The 18,261-nt window shown below is 40.7% G+C and overlaps 1 protein-coding gene across 4 annotated transcripts; it reads right to left on the minus strand.

The window, feature by feature from the left end:
- Nucleotides 1-1,768: 1,768 nt before the first annotated feature.
- fbxo11b (F-box protein 11b) lies at nt 1,769-17,627 on the minus strand. Of its 4 annotated transcripts, none has more exons than XM_026178381.2 (22): nt 17,288-17,627; nt 15,872-16,032; nt 15,603-15,684; nt 15,311-15,452; nt 15,092-15,221; nt 13,862-13,945; nt 13,612-13,744; nt 10,604-10,710; nt 9,690-9,801; nt 8,723-8,829; nt 8,491-8,628; nt 8,191-8,408; nt 7,919-8,099; nt 7,708-7,830; nt 6,435-6,520; nt 5,843-5,919; nt 5,613-5,756; nt 5,313-5,423; nt 5,132-5,239; nt 4,943-5,051; nt 3,440-3,538; nt 1,769-3,280 (listed from the first exon to the last, which is right to left on the minus strand). In XM_026178381.2, the coding sequence occupies exons 1-22, from the start codon at nt 17,373-17,375 to the stop codon at nt 3,151-3,153; spliced, it is 2,670 nt and encodes an 889-aa protein (XP_026034166.1). In that variant the 5' UTR covers nt 17,376-17,627; the 3' UTR covers nt 1,769-3,150. The 4 variants fall into 4 exon arrangements, with proteins under 4 accessions (XP_026034166.1, XP_026034165.1, XP_026034168.1 ...); XM_026178380.2 differs by having other exon boundaries at nt 15,311-15,455; XM_026178383.2 differs by having other exon boundaries at nt 15,624-15,684; nt 17,288-17,625.
- Between the last annotated feature and the right edge of the window lie 634 nt (nt 17,628-18,261).

An 18,261-nucleotide genomic window follows, 5' to 3' on the forward strand; every position in this document is an offset into this window, starting at 1 on the left:
GTTCGGGTTTTAGGAGGTTAATGCAGATCCGTGACACCAGTAACTTGTGTGTCTGGTCAGGAGGTTAGATGGCTCAGCTCGGGTAATACTGTATATAATTGAGACTAATTGCTTAAAGAGCTCTGATCACTCGATGCAGTATGGATAATGAATAATAATAATGGATTGGATTTATATAGCGCTTTTCAAGGCACCCAAAGTGCTTTACAATGCCACTATTCATTCACTCTCACATTCACACACTGGTGGAGGCAAGCTACGGTTGTAGCCACAGCTGCCCTGGGGCAGACTGACAGAAGCGAGGCTGCCATATCGCGCCATCGGCCCCTCTGGCCAACACCAGTAGGCGGTAGGGTAAAGTGTCTTGCCCAAGGACACAACGACCAGGACAGAGAGCCCGGGGATCGAACCGGCGACCTTCCGGTTACAGATACGCTACATTACATTAACTGATTGCAAGTAGCTGCAGTGACTGGGCAACCAAAGGTGGTCACCATCCACCTCTGGGTGACCAGTTTCAGGTCACCTGGTGGGAGGCGACCTGTTTCCAAATAAACCGTCTAAATTGGACTGATTGCAGTCGGTCTCAAATAGACCGCTAAAGGTTTGGAAATAATTGTTCTTCGCCAAATACTGTAAACAGTGCGAGTCAGGCTGCTAAAGAGTACCACTCACCTATGACACATCTGTGTGCCAAAGAGAATTGGTCTCAGCTGGTAGCAAACTGGCTGTGGTCTTGTTATTTAGGATAGGAAGTGAATCTGGTGCAAAAAAAATCTAACAAATTAAACATGTGGAACTACCTGCTGTGGTGCCACCTCGTGAAAAAGGACTTTATCTCCATCGCTGATGTGTCAGTAGAAAAGGAGTAATACATAAGTAAAGCCAGAACTGAATATTACTCATATGTATTTTTATCATCTTTCTCATGCGGCCACAGTGAGTCTCCTTTGAAATGTTCTGCTAGATGTTTATCATCTTATATATTTCACCAGAATTCAGTCATGCTCATTAAATTTGGAGGCTTGTATGCTAAAGTAAGTAATCCTTCTCTGCTCCAATTACATTTATAGTAAAGGCTGAAAATGCTGTTAAATTGTCAGAAACCCCAAATTCTTTAAATATCTTAATCTCGTAACGTGAATACCAATGCGCCCACAATGCAAAAGCATCATAGAACAAGTACCACCTCAGCCCAGAGGGAACCCACAGCTCTTTTGTTGTGCGTTTTGTACACCAAATGATTAATGTAGCTATAATTTCGATAGCAAAATTGTTAGTTGCAAGCCTACCTGAAACGGTGAAACTGACTATATCACACTTTTGAACCGCAATCCTCAATCTTTGAACGCACGCAGCTTTTAGAGAAAACCTGATTCAGGCGTTCAGCAAAGCTCGTCTCTTTCTTCCTTCTGGCTTTGATCTGTGTACAGCTGCAATATTAAGTCCATCAGTCATTGTAGGCAAGTTCAACACGTCTCCAAACGGCCACTGGAAACAATCCAGCCATAAATCTTCCATTTACATGAATTAGACATAGCAAACAGCAATCTGAAATATCAGCAGCCAGTTCTGATGATTGACGCCGTTGCTCCATGACAATCCAAAACCCCTGACAGGCAACAGAAGACTCGGAGCGGCTGCGAGCAGTCAAATTATATCAGGGCAGTTTTTCACCATCATAACACATCTCCTCGGGTTCTCAAGTTGCATTTTGTTTTTATAAAAACGGACATTTATTGCAAGTGAATTTAAAGACAGACACCTCTGATCTAATAAAGTTTTATTTTCTTAGAAATGGCCAGTTTCCTGTTTTCTTTTTTTGTCTTTCTAAGAAAGTATACCCTTTTTGGATTCCAACTAGCATCTACATAATGGTTATTGAATACTTCACAATATATTAAGTCTAGATGTTATGGTACATGCATACGATTCAGGCTGCATGAGGAGCCACAGTCACCACGATACACAGGGCTGGGGGTGAGATAGGGGAGGATATTTTTTGGGGGGTGGGGGGGGTGGGACGTGACTGCAGATTGTCTCTTTAGTTCCAGTTTTAGAGGAGTCTTGACACCTCCTATTGAAACCCTCTCCACAAAAAACACTGACTGCATCAATTTATAAACATATAATCACGCACACACAACTTTCACTGTACACGACACACATTTACACTCGTACTTTTTGTACAACTGTGGAGCTGCTCCACATGCCATTGAGTCTAATATACTAGAGGGTTTTCTTTTTTTCCTTTTTTTTTTTTTTTTTTTTAGTGTTTAAACGAGTTTCTCTTTCACAGAAAGAACTTCACAACTGGAACGTCTGAGTTTCTGCAGCCTGACAGGCTGTTTGGGCAGGAGAGGGGACGCTAACCAAAGAAATAATAATTATAATAATATATAATAAAATAAAAGACATTCAAATACAGTCAGCTTTTTGCTCAAAAATACAAAACTACATGAGAAAGCATTGAAATAAAATCCACTGATCTGAACATATATTAAAAAAAACAAAAACAAAACAAAAAACAGAAAAAAAGAAAAGCTTAAGTGCTCCATCACACGCGCGCACACACCATCTTGCTTTTACCCACACACACGCACACACAACAGAGCAACATCCACCCATCCGTTGCCTAGGTACAACTGCCTGGGCAGCCAATAGAGATGGCAGCTACGAGGAAGCAGGAAGTCTTTGACAGCAGTTCTTATGATGACGACGATGGTGATGATGATGATGGTGTTGGTGAAGAGGGGTAGGAGCTGAGGTTAAAGAACTGTGAGATCGTCAATACTCGAACCTCTCTGCATAACTTTTCTCTTCCTCCCGCGTTTGTTTATAGACTGCAATAAGAAGCGCTCCAATAAGGAATCTCTTGTGGCCTTTCCGAGTCTTCCCTCAGCTCCACGGCTCCCTCTAGTGAAGTCTGCCTCCACTGCAGGCATACGAGCTGCAGGCAGCAGGAAGCCGCTTCCTCTGCAGCCTCTTTTACCTCGATCCCGTCCGAGAGCGCCGCAATCAGAGTCTCTCTGGGTCCTTATGGCTGCGAGTGGATGCGTGTGTGTAACTGTGTGCGTTTATGTGTGTATGGCCGTGTGTAATGTCATGTGTCTGTACGCTTATGGGAGAAAATAACTCCACCAGAGGCTTTCAGTTATGTTGCAGCGTGTTGGACTCGATGGGCGGTGCCGAGTCATACAGAGTGTCCGTGTCGTGTGTGGGCTCTCCCGCCAGCGTGCACGGGTTGGACAACGTCCCCGCTCCACAGTCACAGAAAAACCTGAAGACAACAGACAAGCAGGGATTTAAGCATAAACCTCAGAGACATTCAGGTACAAGAACTACTCGCTTTGCTTGAAACTGAGATGCATTTTTGTCAATATTTAATAAAAGTTATTAAATATTAAAACAGTGAAAAAAGAAAAAACTAAATCCTCACCGATCGTGCCGTATAAACTCTACATCATGTCCTTGGTGGCATTTTTTGATACAGTTAACACAGATGGCATTCCTATCTGTCGTATTACAGGTGTGACATCTGGAGAGACAAAGGGGAAAATCTCAAATCAGATTAATTTTCATAACAGTAAGGTCAAATAAAGTAATCTAAAACCCCTGCACTAATTATTATTATTGTTGTTGTTTAGCGACCTGCTTATTATAAATTTCTAGCTCAACCATTTGATCTTTAAATTCAAGACAATCCTCACAGCTGGAGGATCATTTCTGCCTCAGTTTCACTGTACAATTCAATCTTTGCACCAGGCATAAAAATAAGTCAGTAACAAAATCAGCAAACATCAGTCAAATACAGGAGCACACTTTAAAGAGAAATCTGGGGACTAGAACAGCAGCTCGGGAGGAAGCCGTCTATAGTCAAACTAATCAGCTTTTAATCAACTGCCCAATCATTTCAGCTCTAAATAAAGAAGGCCTATTATACTCATTTATTCTTTGCATGATTTACATGTTCAAAGTAATCCCTCTCTCTGCTTAAAACAAGGCACTTTACAACTTTCTTCTAATTGGCTGTCCCTACCACAGGGCTAGTGTGCTCACAGCTAAATCTCTATGCCTCATATTAATGACACTTTATTTGCATCATAAAGATCCAAGAGTAGAAAAAAATGGAGTAGTTCTTTCTAAAGCCTAAGATTTTGGCTTAGTAGATTACTCGCAAATGTGCCGAGTTAAATTTTGTGCATTTCAGTAACTACAGAAAATGACAAGGTGGGTAGTGAGAGGGTCAATGAAAGGTCTGAGGAGGAATTAAAGGTATCCACACAGGCAAAGACCATCAGCGACCAGAGAGCATGAAATTACAAAGTGCCTTCAAATGGGCATGACAGGATGCCAAACACAGTACTGTCCAAAAGCCTTGAGCCACTCCTTATTTCTTTCCACTGTTATGAAAATGGGTGCAGTGATTTATTAAAGCATTGACAGAGCTAAGAAAGGTGGACAAATGTATTTTTGTGAATAAAATATAATTTAAGAGGTTCTTTGCCAACTTATCTGTTACATTTAGAGAACACTGGCTCATCCCTTTAGCTAAGTGCCCTTTTATGATTGAATGAGTCATAAGTCAGCGTTAAGTGTCTTAGCAAAAAAGACAGTAGATGGACAAGTACACATAAGGTAAACATTAACAGAAAGCTTGGCTACTTGGAAGAAAAATAAATGAGAAGCAGCTCAAAACCTCCGCAGAGTATTACACATTAGAGGGTTGCCCAAGTAACCAGGGTCTGGAATGTCAACTAGCATTCAGCCATCAGCTACAAAGCCATTTTCTTGGAGTCAGTTGTTTTGTGTGTGGATGGTTCTTAAGCCTTAAGTTAAGGATGCATAAGTTGTTGGGTCCCATTATTTGGGCATCCTCATTGTATGGGTTTGTGTATATACATGACAGAAAACATACTGGCGTTTCTCTGACGAGCTTTACCTGTAGAAGTCGTGCATGGGGTAACTGGTATAGCTGGAAATCTTATAGAGACACTGTCCTCTGCTTACCGCCTTCTCAATAGCATCCTGATTATTCAGAATTTTATTATCTGGAGGAGGAAAGGCAGGTTACTGACCAGGTCATGACCCGACTGAGCTACTCTTTAATGCACATATAGCAGCACGTTACCTTTCATGGTGACGTTGACCCCTGAGGCCAGAAAGAGGCCTCCAAAGCGATTGTTGAAAATCTGGTTGCCCTCCAGTGTCGCGGTGGCATGGTTGGTGATTTCAATACCTGGAAATGAGAAATCGGCCATGAGTAAAGGAAGGGTACAAATAAAGAGGATATCTGCGCCCATAAATCTAACCTGCTGCGAAGCCATCAAAAATGCGGTTCTTGCGTAGTACTGGATGACTGTTTGTGCTGATCAACACACCAGCCTGAGCGTTCCTGAAGATGTCGTTTTCTTCCAGCAGACCTAAAGAAGGTTAGATTTCACAATAAGCTAAATATACACACGAGCAAAATAAATAAATAAATGAATCACATAGTAACAGAGGCGATGGTTTGTTCATCAAACATAAATAGCAGCTACATAAGAAAACTGAAAAAAAAAACAAAAACATGTCAGAAGCTCCCCATGGCCACCCGCATCATGCTGTGTTACCTCTGCCTCCGTTAAAGATGCAGATGCCTCCATCTCTGCCATCGTGGATCTTATTTCTTCTCAGTGTGGGGTTGCTGTCTGTCTTGATCCACACTCCTGCCATGGCATTATCAAAGATCTCGTTGTCCTCAATGAAGCCCAGACCTGTTGAATTTAACAGCACGATTAGAGTAAAAAGTATTTGCACATTATTTGGCAGACCCAGTGTAATGAATGAGTGACATCCAGACCTGAGTTGTAGACTAAAATCCCTCCATTCTGGCCTCCCCAGATTTTGTTGCGCCTGATCTTTGGGTTGCTCCCCGTCCTTTAAAGATGTAATAATGATTGTAATTCATTTACCATATCAATGCAGTGGAGTGTACGGATATAAACATTAATGCCTAGTTATCCCTCCCTAGTATGAGCTATGTAACTTCCGTTTTAAGTAACAAATTTAACAGTGAGACAGATTTGCTCCCTTTCACCAAAAATGTCTTAACCTGCCAAAATTACACTGGAACCTCCATCTACAATTTCACAAATGTAACAAAAATGTGGTGTTACTGTATATTTGAATGCAAAAGTACTTAGTACTAAGAATACTATGCAACACCCACTGCAGTGAAGTTGAATCTTAATGCCTCAAATACATTTTTCGGCTTCATATAGATATGTTTGGTCAAACATTGCTCCTTTATTGGGAAATGTTGTTATAATGTTGGTCAAAGATAAGTATTAATGAGTATTTCTGCTCCTGATTAGAAAACTTTTCACTCTCAAAGTCAAATAAAAATAATTATTTAAAAAAAAAAAAAGAAGATAAAAGGGAATATGCTTTACCGTATTTGGACACCAGAGTACATGTGATTGTAGATGTCGTTATCTTCCAACACACCGTGCCCGTTGTCGTAGAAATATACACCAACCTGAAGTAAAAGGATGAAATAAATAAAAAATAAAAAAAAAGAATAGTTACAGGTAAAAATTAACTAGATTATAAATTGGAAACAGGAGCAGAACACATCAAAAAGTGTAGTTTCGGATTACTGGCAACAACACTGCAGTCATTTGAAAACAAAGGTGAAACACAAACACCCTAGAAACTAAGGAGCAGTGGTCTTATCCCGGTAGCTTTAGGGTTAAACTTTACTTTTCTGTAATACGAAGGCAGTTCCCTTCCTAGCAGAGGTCATGTTTGAGATTAGGACTGAAAGAATAAAAACTAAAACTATGCACATCAATTATATTCCATCAAATCCTCCCATGTCATAATGACCGAGCTTTGATACTGATAAAGCTACAGCTTCGTCAGATTTTTCCCTCACTCGTACCTTTATGGTTGGTTCTTTTATAAAATTATCTCCTCTGCTGCCTGTACACCTTTTCATGCCTGTGATTGGTCAGATGGTAACAGTGGCACCCCTTCCATTTAACATGCTTGGGGCTAAATTTGGGAAACTGAGTTGACTTATCTAGCAATAACCACCTCTGTGTGCCCACTTAGCTTGATTGCTGATGTTAGGGTAAGAGAGGGCAATTAAAGAAAAGATATCCTGGGTAAGCTGAACTTGATTCATAGTACAAGGCCTAGAAGTTAATGATAATCACCATCTAGTCTCAGTTTCCATAAATAAGCCCCTTAACAAGAATATTCGTGTTCACACAAAACTCCTAAAAAGAATTTCTTCAAAATATCATCCATCAAATCATTGATAATAAAACAAAGAACAAAAATACGTTGTTTTATCTTCTCCGTTGTGATGCCTTTCTTTGTTTTACATGTTTACAAACAAATTTTTATATTCTCAATTGAGAAGGATAAGGCATCTTTGCTTTGGACGTATACAGATTGGTAGGAAAGCAGAAAATGTCAACGACTTTTCCCTGAACAGTTTAATACAAAAATGAAATGTACAGACTGACAAATACTCAGATGCTGCAAGCTTAAACAAGATCCACTTTAGTTGAGCTTTTACAATGCAGGGTTTTAATATTAAATGCACTGCTAACATTTAAATTAACACGTTTGTTGTTTTACATGCTGATATTGGCTAATATTAAAACAAATAAGCCGAGAGAGAATCAGATTATTAATGTCAGCTCTTGTTTTTACCTGTTTGCCACTGTGAATGCGGTTCTTGCGGAGGACGGGAGTGCTGCCTGTCGTCACCCACACTCCTGCAAGCGTGTTGCTATAGACCTCGTTCTCCTCAATCACCCCTTGGCCTTTCTCATGCTAAAACAAAAACAGGTTGTTACAAACTTGTGGGTGTGGATTTTAAACACTGGGGAAATAATCTCAATCAACCAGATATCACATCTACCACGTAAATGCCTCCATGCTGTCCATCATGGATCTTGTTATGCCGTACAATGGGGCAGCTGTTGGTTCGAATCTGGATCCCTGCTAAGGCGTTACCGTGGATGTCGTTACTTTCTATCAAACCCCGCCCATCTCCAAATATGTACACCCCTCCTTGGTTACCATTGAATATAGCATTTCCCCTGAAATGAATAAATCAAATTCTATTAAACAATCTTGAATTCAACAGATTCAGTATCTTCCACTGCCTTTTTCCCCAGTTTATTATCTTACCGTATCGTTGGGTCACTGTTGGACGTGATCCACACACCGGCAAAATTATTCGCATAGATTTTGTTCTCTATAAACTGGCCCCGCCCCTTCTCGTGGACATAGATGCCTCCTGTTTGGCCGTGGTGGATCTCACAACGGACCACTGTGGGGTTGGCGTAAGCTTTCACCTCAAAGCCTGCTATGCGATTTCTATGGATGTTACAGTTCTCAAAGTAGCCCTGAAAGCCAGAAAAGACAACAAGTGAGTTCATCTGTGATGTTTACACAGAAAAATGTAAGAAAACAATTTACAGTAGTTACCATGCCATGGTCAAAAGTGAACACCCCAACATCTCTTCCGTGATGGATGTGGTTACGTCTAATGATGGGATTACCGTGGTTTTTCACCCAAATTCCTGCTAGCGCATTGTTACTGATTTCATTGTCTTCATAAATGCCCTGTAACAAAAAACAGTACGTGTAAATCAGAAGCATAATCTTGCCAAACATTTGTACGTGTGTGTGTATTCATGGAGATTTATTTTCGTTTTACCTGTGCATGGTCTGTAATGTACAGTCCTACATTCTCACAGTCACTGATGTTGCAGTGTTTGATGGTTGGACACGCTCCCTGTCCACTCACACACACAGCTGAACCCACTAAACACAAAAAGAGGGAAAGAGAATTGTGACATGATCTTTAAAGACTGATCAGTTTTATAATCGACTGACAGTAATCAATTCAATTTTATTCATTAGAAATGCAGGAAAAGACTTGATCTTTGGAACTACACAAGTGTTTACAGCACACCAGTGCCCTGATCAGCAATAACACATGCAACTAAAATACAACTATGCAGAACCATTTCATATTGAGTTCATATGCACAACTAGTGTCCATGAACCAGTAAATAGAACAAATGCAATTTTAACCAGGATTTAAATGCTGTAGTATTACTGTTAAATTCATGACTGCTTCTTGCAGTTTGTGCAATAAAAAAAAAAGTCTTTGCATTCAATCAACACAGACTGAAGTATCATGTTACTCTCACAAATACAGTAGCTGTAGTGCCTTTGGAAACCCACAAATATTTGCCCCAATAGTCAACTAGAGAAATAGAAGTACAACAGAAACTGGAACCAAGTAAGAAAAACATTTTCACAGATTTCTGAGAAGCCTGATAATTTTACTCTTATATCTCCAAGCCCTCCAATGCTAAATCTAGGCTAACCTGGAGACTGATCAGTTAAGTGAAAAAAAAAAAAAAAAAAAAAAAATTAGGGATACAGCTGTGATTTCAAATCAAAGAAAACCTTGGCTCAGACCAGAACATACACAAAAACAAAAGGTTCCACAACATCATGTAAAAATAGTTCAGTCCTGCAGCAAACACCACATTTGTGAAGCTGAATATTCACATGCCAACAAGGCACACGCCGAGTCCTGCTTCACAAGGTTGTCCAGGGTCAGGAGTACGCCCCTATAACCTGTAACAAGGAGGTATAATTGCGTGAAATACCTGTACACGTGGAGCGGATAACGCAGTGGTCGATGTTGGGGCTGCAGTTCACCGTGATCTCCAGACAGTGGTGGGCGTTATGGTGCTGCGCTGACTTGTCATCAGGATTAAACTGAGGAGAGAAAAGCAGCAGAATTTAGAACGAGCCACGATTACTGACAACACATTGAGCTTCTGTCCTCCCACAACATCCACACTGGACTCCTCCTACTGGATGCAATTAGTGCAAGTAATACTTGAAGCTCATAACAGGATATTTCAAGGCACCTTAAAACATCCTGTTATGATACAATACTTGCGTTTTTTTTTTAACGCAGAAAGGACAAAATATGTCTGCCATATTTTTCTCAAGATTTACAATTTCTTGTAGCCAATTTAGCCTTTAATACTAAATCACCAAATACACAAAGATGCTGTGCCTCAAACGACACACTTCCACTATCTCAGGTGCATAAGTCAGGGTTATAGAAACTAGAGAAGTAGAGAGGGCCTCAGGAAATCATATTGCTCTCCCACCTTTAATTAGCAGCTAATCAATGAAAAGACATCAGTCACACACACAAGGCCATAACTTTCCACAATGTAAAGCATTTCTCATGATCTCTTTCCACATTCACCAAGCTGTAGATGACTGTGAGGCCCTCATAATTATCATTACAGGGTCCATGTTGTTTGTTATTAAACCAATGTGATTTTTGCTCAAGTACATGTTCTATTTGAGCCACAGAGACTCCCATGAGTTTCAATTAAGGACGCAATTTTGTCCTTAAGTATGAATGAACAGATCAGAGACTAAGCTGTACTCTCAAACACAGAGACTACATAACCTAACAACAGAGCATTGTGATGGCACTAAAGGACAATCTTTGATACCCAATCACTCTTTAAGTGTAAAAGCTGAGACATACAGTTACCTTGATGGTCATGTATCCCACATACGCATCCTCTGAGCCCTCCATGAAGACGAACGTTGAGTCTCTTGTGTTCTCTATTATCACCTTGTCTGCTACTTTATTAGGCGCTGAGGGGAAAGCATAGAACAATGATTAACACCCTCATTCAGCCAGATCCAGTTCATGCACAGCAATGAAGTCTTTTACAGTTGCAGCATAGATTTTGAAGTTCATTTAAGCAATTACATTTTGTTTTTCTCCCCACAGCCTCAAAAGCAACTCTAACTACTACAAATAGTTGCATTATTTTTAATACTTGGAAGTGAAATCGATGGCTGCCTAAAGTCTGTAAACCAAACGTCACCAAATGTTGAAATATTTTGCCACTCCTTTCCTGCAGCCACCTTTAAATGATAGCACTGTCATTAACAGGTGAACAGGAAAGAAATTAATTAACAGGGAGGGAAGAAAGAAAGACCCCCATGGGGAAATTCCTCTCTGCATTTAACCCATTCACTCGGTGATTGGGTGCCATTGGGCATCCGGGAGCAGTGTGTAGGGATGGTGCCTTGTTCAGGGGTACACCTCAGGGTAGCAGTTCAGTGGATTCGAACCACCGACCTTCCGATTATGGGGCCACCACTCTACCTACTGAGCTATCCCTGCCCCCTGAAAAGCATGCTCAGTTGAGCTGAGGTCATGTGACTGACTGACATTTAAAAACATTACATTTCTTTGCTTTACGCTGATCACGGATTCCTTTCACAGTATTGTTGGCTCACCTTATCAGTTTTACAGCACTGAGTGAACAGAAAATACTACTCTGCACACATCAGCATGCATTCTTCTATTTCTGTCAGCAGTAACATAATAAACACCAGTGACCTGGTTCTATAGGAAGTCACACAGATCAGTGCTGTAACATTGCCTTCTTAATGTTTAAAAGAAAAAAATGAAATTTGCTTTGGATCATTAGCATTTCCTTTCCTTCTCCATACTTTCTCAAATTTTTGGCAAGTAAATTTTGGTTCAAAGAGTGATTTGATTCAACGACTCTTCCATAGAAACAGAACAAATAAAAAGAAAACAAAGAGATGGGTTAGGGAAGATTGAGTGAAAACATAGCACATATAGGTTCTGAAAATATCTCACTTTTGCTTGAGTTAACGGCTGTACTCCTCTGACTAGCACTCCAAGCAGCCGTATTCACACAGGTAACAAGGCAAAACTTTGCTCTGGCATTTTAGTTGGGAAAACTCCCTTTTAACAAGAAAAAAACCTCCAGCAGAACCAGCTTCAGAGAAGGGCAACCATCTGCTACACTCAGTTGGAGGTTTGAGGATAAGAGAAGAGAAATAAGATGGGACAAAACAGACTGTGATGTGTGTCTTCTGGCTTTATGGATAGACAAGGCTGTGTGTTGTTTGCACAGCAATGAAAATGTATGCTTTGCCTTCTAATATTACTGCATAAGGGTTCTGAGAACCAGGAACTCCATATTTAACTGTAATGTGTGAGAAACACTCCCCATCTATACAACCCCACCCTCCCCAAAAAAGAAACAAAAACCAAAACTCAGATGGATGCGATTCAAATCACTCTATTTCTTTAATAACAATATAATGTTTGAGTATTTGTAGCAAAATATACTGGTCAGTGGTATCTGAGGTCTAACAAGACATGCACGGAGACTCATCCGCTGTCAGAGACCACGACATCATACTTAGCTTTCACTAGCACAGTTTCTTTACTATAATGAATTCTGAAACCTGACAGAGACTGTTGTATTGCTGAGTTCAGCAGTGTAATTCTTATTTCTTTGGAGGTAATTAAAAAACAAATCAAAACAAAAAACCCAACAAGTCAGCAGTTACCAGATAACCAAATGAGTTATTAGCCATCTATATCTTTGCAATTGGACTAATGTACTTTCATCTTTATGTGAGAGCTTTCTAATCTTTGTTTAATGTCACATGGTTTCTTTGTGTTATCACTCAGATGCATCTGGCTATGATGAGTGCACAAGATGCATGTGTTTGTTTTTTTAATTCAGTCTATAGAAATGAAACTGCTAGGAATTGCAGGTTTAAAAACAAAAATAGAAAAAAAAAAGCACCTATAAGGCAAAGTCTGGCACATTTCACATGGTGCATCTGAGTGCTAATGTTAATTGATGTACATTGTTTCTTTTTAACTAAAAACCACCCCTTCTCGTGTTGTACAAACAGTGATGTCACCAGAGCCTGTCGCCATTTATACTGAGCCCTCAGACAAAACCTCCCCATCAGTGCTGGGATACAAGTAGAAGAAGTCCAAATAAAAACCAAAGTGATTGGGGAAGGGTTTTTCTTCAGAAAGTCTCATCCTTTCAAGCTGTTGCAACATCTCTCCCTGTATAATCTGAAAATCTGAGTTTCTGTGCCGATATTGAAATGGCGGAAAAAACTGACATGATAGTACATTCGTGTCTTCGACTGGCCAGCTAAGCCCAGATACAAAAATAGAAAGATAACCCGACCAGCCGAAACAACACCAAAGAGTGGCTCGCACCAGTGGATGTAATGTCACTTTTGGTGTGAGATGCTGTTTCAGAGGGTGACAGCAGTGGGTATAATGAGCTCTGTAGTCTTCTTTCTCCCCCTCACAGCAGCCTAATGATGGCTTGCTTTACTTTTACTGACACCACTTTGAAATGCACACTGCTACAAAAATGCATCAAGCAACATAATAAAAAAAAAAAGAAACAGGCTAAATCTTCCCACAAAAGTATCACTCAAATCAGTCCATTGTCTAATTTTTTTTTCAGGAAGCGAAAAAAAAAAAATTAGGTACTGTGTAAAAATGAAAAATGTTGTAAATCCTAAGTGCTTCTTTCACCCTTTGCCTCCTCTTGCAAATGCAAAATTACACAAGCAATGTAGACAATGTACACAACTGAAGTGTATCTTCTGCAGAGAGATGCTGAGTGCATGCAGCAGAGGCATCAAGATAATGTTTTAACTATCTTTCAGTGAAGGCAACTTGCTCACCTGCACCAATCATGGTGATCGGGGATTCGATGTAAATCCACTCATCGGTATAGATTCCAGAGTGAACAAAGATGAGACCATCGAAATGGGCCTCTTGTACCCCACCCAGTGCATCCTCAATGGTGTCATAATACTGCAGGAGAAAGACAAAGAATTCATTCATTCCAGGTCAGTTTGGAACCTAACCTTAAATTAGCTGTGCAACTCAGAAATATTTGTGCTGTACACTCCATCTACAGTTTTAACTTACCAGCATATTCTCTCTGCCTTTGTATCTGCCAGGGTTACTGTAGAAATGTTCAGCAAAGCCTGGTTTTACATGTGCGCCTTTGTACTGTAGCACAGAATAAGAACAAGGTCAGTACATATTGCTCTTGATCCTTGGACCTCAACATCAAACGGCAGAGCAAAAAATCATAAATTTTCTAGGTGTCAAACAATAATGGTGCTACTCAGTGTTTTCCTGACCTCTTTGGTTAGCAATCCTTGTTTAATTGTAAGAGGCATAATCATTTTATTAATAACGAGGAAAAGTGAGAGGGGATGTTTTTTTCCTCCTTCTTGATCCCTGTTCTGTAAACCATCATGTATTAAAATTAACCTGAACACCCCATGCAACCAAAAAACCAACCACAAGAGAATGACAACATAGGCAGTGTCAAAACAAAGAGTTACTTGCAATAGATGCAACAACAAGATACTGCAGTGGTTAATGTTATAACAAGCAGCTCACTCCAAGGACTAAGACATCTGCAAAAACCTTAGCAACTATAAAAAGCAAAATAATTAAAGTCAATGTGACTTGAAAACCAAATCATACATTTGACAGGCATTTCTTCCAACAGGTAAGAATTCACTGCACAGAAGTTCTGACAGGCCGTGTATAAGCAGCGAAAAAGCTATCCGTCATTGAGTTTGACCAGTTTCCTGTTGATAAAAGGCACTAGGCAACCACTTCTCTGAAATTCTGACACTCCAGCTTGTTTCCAGAAAGTAATGACACCAGATTAAAACCTTTAACTACTCAATTTTACTTGACTTTAAAAGTAAAGACACTGCACAAAAGGCATTCAGTAGTCACAGGGCAGAGGTACATATGACAAAAATCTGATTAATTACCTTTGACCCATTTCTGTGCTTGCAAGGAACATTCGTCACAGGCTCATTATTGTTATGAGTCAAATGATATTTACGCTTCTATAGCTCCATATAAAAATGATAAAACTTCTAAAATTCAGAGATATTGATTCGATTCTTAAATTCGTTTTGCTGTGTGTGCAACATGAAGCTGCACTATTCCCACAGAGTGACACTTTTTTTTTTTTTTAAACTACACAAGTAGCAAAATTGTACTGCAAACCCATACACAATGTTCAAAACTCTACAGTGTTTACTTTGATGTGTAGAAAGAAAAACAAAGAAGGACAACATTCACTACTAATACTACTACTGATCACAGTGATGATGATGAATAACTCACCAGCTGCTGGAAGCTCTCCTTCCAGGGGTTTGGGTGTTCATGCTCTTCTGGGCTAACTTGATAGAACCTGCCTGGCTCAGGATGCATCATTGGACGTGTGTACTCAAACACCTCCATGTACAGGCGCTTCCTAGATAATTAAACACCACATTCAAAACATACCTTGGATGTCTCTTTGTTTAATGACTACAATATGCAAAATGGGAACAATGCACTGACCATAAGATTGGATCGTTTGCTAGCTGGCTGAATCGTTTGCAGACACAAGCTGCCTGACAAAGGTCCTGTTCCAGTAAGTAGGAGAAAATCTTCAAAACGACCTCATCTGGAAGCTTCTGCTGCAGATATTGCTCTGCTGGTGCTGCTAAAAATATACAGAAAACACACACAATCAAAAGGTAAGATTTATGAGAATCACTTCACTACAAGAACATTAAGTCATGCTATTTAATAGATTGGGGGAAAAAAATGAATCACTGTCCTTGCCCAGCTGCAGACATTTAACACACACCTGGCAGGTCGTGGCTCTTACCGGACACACGTGCCCGCTTGGCTCGATGGCCAAAGACCTCTGTTGATGAAGTTGAAGCTCCCTGTAAAAGGTGATGAGTAGGATATAAACTTCAATGCCAAGAAAGTACTGAGCAATCAACGGGAAATTTACTGCTGTGTCACAAAGTTATTGCTCCTTTAGTGGAGGACAACTAATCAGCCATTCTCTCCCACTCACAGTCATACACAACATTGCAGTAAATTACTCAAAAAGTGCTTCTGTCTAACCTCCATTGGGCCCTTGCTAGGGCAGGCTGAGGCGGTGGCGGCAGCGGCGGTTCTCTTGGGAAGCAGGGTCTTGCGTCGAAGCTGGTAGGGACTGTTCTGGGCACCTGGACCGGACTCCTCAATAGCCATTTCAGCTGCAGCTGCTGCAGGCGCCTCCTCATCTAAGTAGAAAAGCAGAAACATATTCTACATATACACACCACTTTCAAGAAAGGCACCTCTGTGAACAAATCTGGTTTATAAAGCAGGGTGAGTCATGTATTTAAAAAAAAAAAAAACTACATTAAAAAAAAAGATAAAAATCAACATTTTCTTATGAAGTCTCATCTTTTTCTTTTTTTAAAACCAATTTTTCACACCTATAATGTTTCCAGAAATGGCAACACTTTTATTATCCAGATCATTATCGACACAGTGGTGCACATTTAAATCCCATACTGTATGCCAACTGCGCAGGCTAACAGCCTGGGTAATAGCTGGCAAGGCAGACAAAGGTTGGTGATTGATAATGACAGATGCACCCGCTGCAGCCACATTACCAGTCTTATATGTTTAGTTATTCCCAACAGATATCAGTCGGCGTGCATTTGTCTGTAAGGCGGTCCTGTGTGTGCAGAATCAGACACATCTTTTATGGTGCTGTCAAATTAAGGGCCGCCTATGATGTCGATCAGACGTGCGGCTAATGGCTAAAAACTGAACTGCGTAGCTGGTAAATCCGCCGTGTAAACAAATCATACCACGGCTAGCAGTCACCGAGAGTAAGGAAGAGGGATAGTGCTAAAATCTGCTGCCTGCATTAGCTTCAAACTGCAGCGCAACGAGCACAAAATGGACTCGGTGAATTTATCCAATTTCCACCGTATCATCTATCACAGCTGATCTGTGTGGCCTCTTCAAGCTGCAGGGGAGGGGGGCAGCTAGTTAGCTTTGCCCTCATTCGCTGCTAATGTTTTTGTTAACGTTACACCCCAAAAATGGCAGTCCAAAGACGCCGCAGATTTACACCCTCAGAAACTGTAGTGACAGCTGGGAATGCACCGCTCGAGCAGACGCGGAGATTGTGGTGTGAGCGACTGGAGTCGATCCCTTTGCCTCCCGCTGAGGTTACCTGAATCTGAGCTATTAATGTTGTAGCTACATACGCATTACGTTAAGCGAAGACAACCCCCCCCCCCCCACCACCATCTAACCTGGTGAGCTAGCTAGCGACGTTAGCTAGCCCCAATCACTCAAGCCAAACAAAGCGAGGCCTGGCCTGAGCCATAGAACGAGAAGCCTCGGTGTTTCCTGCCGAATCCGACGCCTGTAGGAGCGCTAAACGTACCATTAGCTAAAAGGGAGGGGTTATGTAAAGGCTGTTACGCCTGACATTACTTCGTGTGAAACCTTTAGCTTGACCGTGGAGTAGCGTACCTCTGTCCCCGTTGTTCCGCTCGGGCTGCACCGGGCGCGGCCTCGACACTCGCCTGGGTCTCCTGTTGGTGGCTCTGACGGAGTTCATCTGGGGAGTTGGTTGTTGGAAAAAATACACTGCTATCCTCGACCTCCCGCTACCAAATTTAGCCCGCAACCCAAACAGCCACCCGGACAGCAGTTATTCCCGGTTACACCCAAACAATTGCGATCAAAAACCCGCTACTATTTGGGGTGTAATCGCGTTTTTTTTCCCTTCCTCCGTCGGTGTCACAGCTCCCCCCGTTTCACCGCTCGGTGCCAGCTCCGTCTCAGTCTGTAGCAGGAGGAGCCATTAACCCACACGGGAAACAATCGCGAGAAAAAAAAGAACACAAGGTCCGATGGACCAATAATATTTACCATCTCATAATCTCACCCTGCAGCGACCAATCAGAAGCGCCATATCAAACGACTTGCCAAAACCTTTCTGTTGGGGTTCGGAGTCGGTCAAGCGGCGATTTGATCATTGCAGGACACATCAAGGGGCTGTACAAGCGTCACGTAAGTGTATTTTACGGGTTAATTGTAAACCAAACACACAAAACTGGACTTAACTGCAAAAAGAAAAGCTATTAAAAAGGAATTTGTGTAAAAATAACTGATATGGGCTGATGTTCTGGTGGAAAATATGAGTCAGTTGAGAGATGTGTTTGTATTTAAATGGTAATTATGTTCAATTAGGAATTTTTCTAAATAAAAGTCGAACTTTTGGAATTCAATATTTTTTTGATTTCACCACACACACAAAAAAACATTTGTAAATTAGCTTTTTGGAAAAATTGGTTATTAATTAAAAGTTTTAAACCAATGCGCAGTTAGTTTTATTTATTTATTTATTTATTTATTGTTGCATTTCTTTGGTGTAAATTGAAAGGCAGACTGATTGACTACACTTTTTTCTTTTGCATCCATAAATTCAAGTACAATTACAG

The sequence above is a fragment of the Astatotilapia calliptera genome, chromosome 8 (genome assembly GCF_964374335.1).
Source record: "Astatotilapia calliptera chromosome 8, fAstCal68.1, whole genome shotgun sequence".
NCBI classification, from domain to species: Eukaryota; Metazoa; Chordata; class Actinopteri; order Cichliformes; family Cichlidae; genus Astatotilapia; species Astatotilapia calliptera.

What these genes read in the sequence shown, in the direction of transcription:
- fbxo11b (XM_026178380.2), bottom strand. Translation starts at nt 17,375, where the DNA reads ATGAACTCCGTCAGAGCCACCAACAGGAGACCCAGGCGAGTGTCGAGG. An exon ending in ACATTACAGACCATGCACAG is followed by an intron (nt 8,629 to 8,722) that starts GTAAAACGAAAA and finishes TTTTTGTTACAG; the next exon opens with GGCATTTATGAAGACAATGA. An exon ending in TTTTGATGGCTTCGCAGCAG is followed by an intron (nt 5,240 to 5,312) that starts GTTAGATTTATG and finishes TCTCATTTCCAG; the next exon opens with GTATTGAAATCACCAACCAT.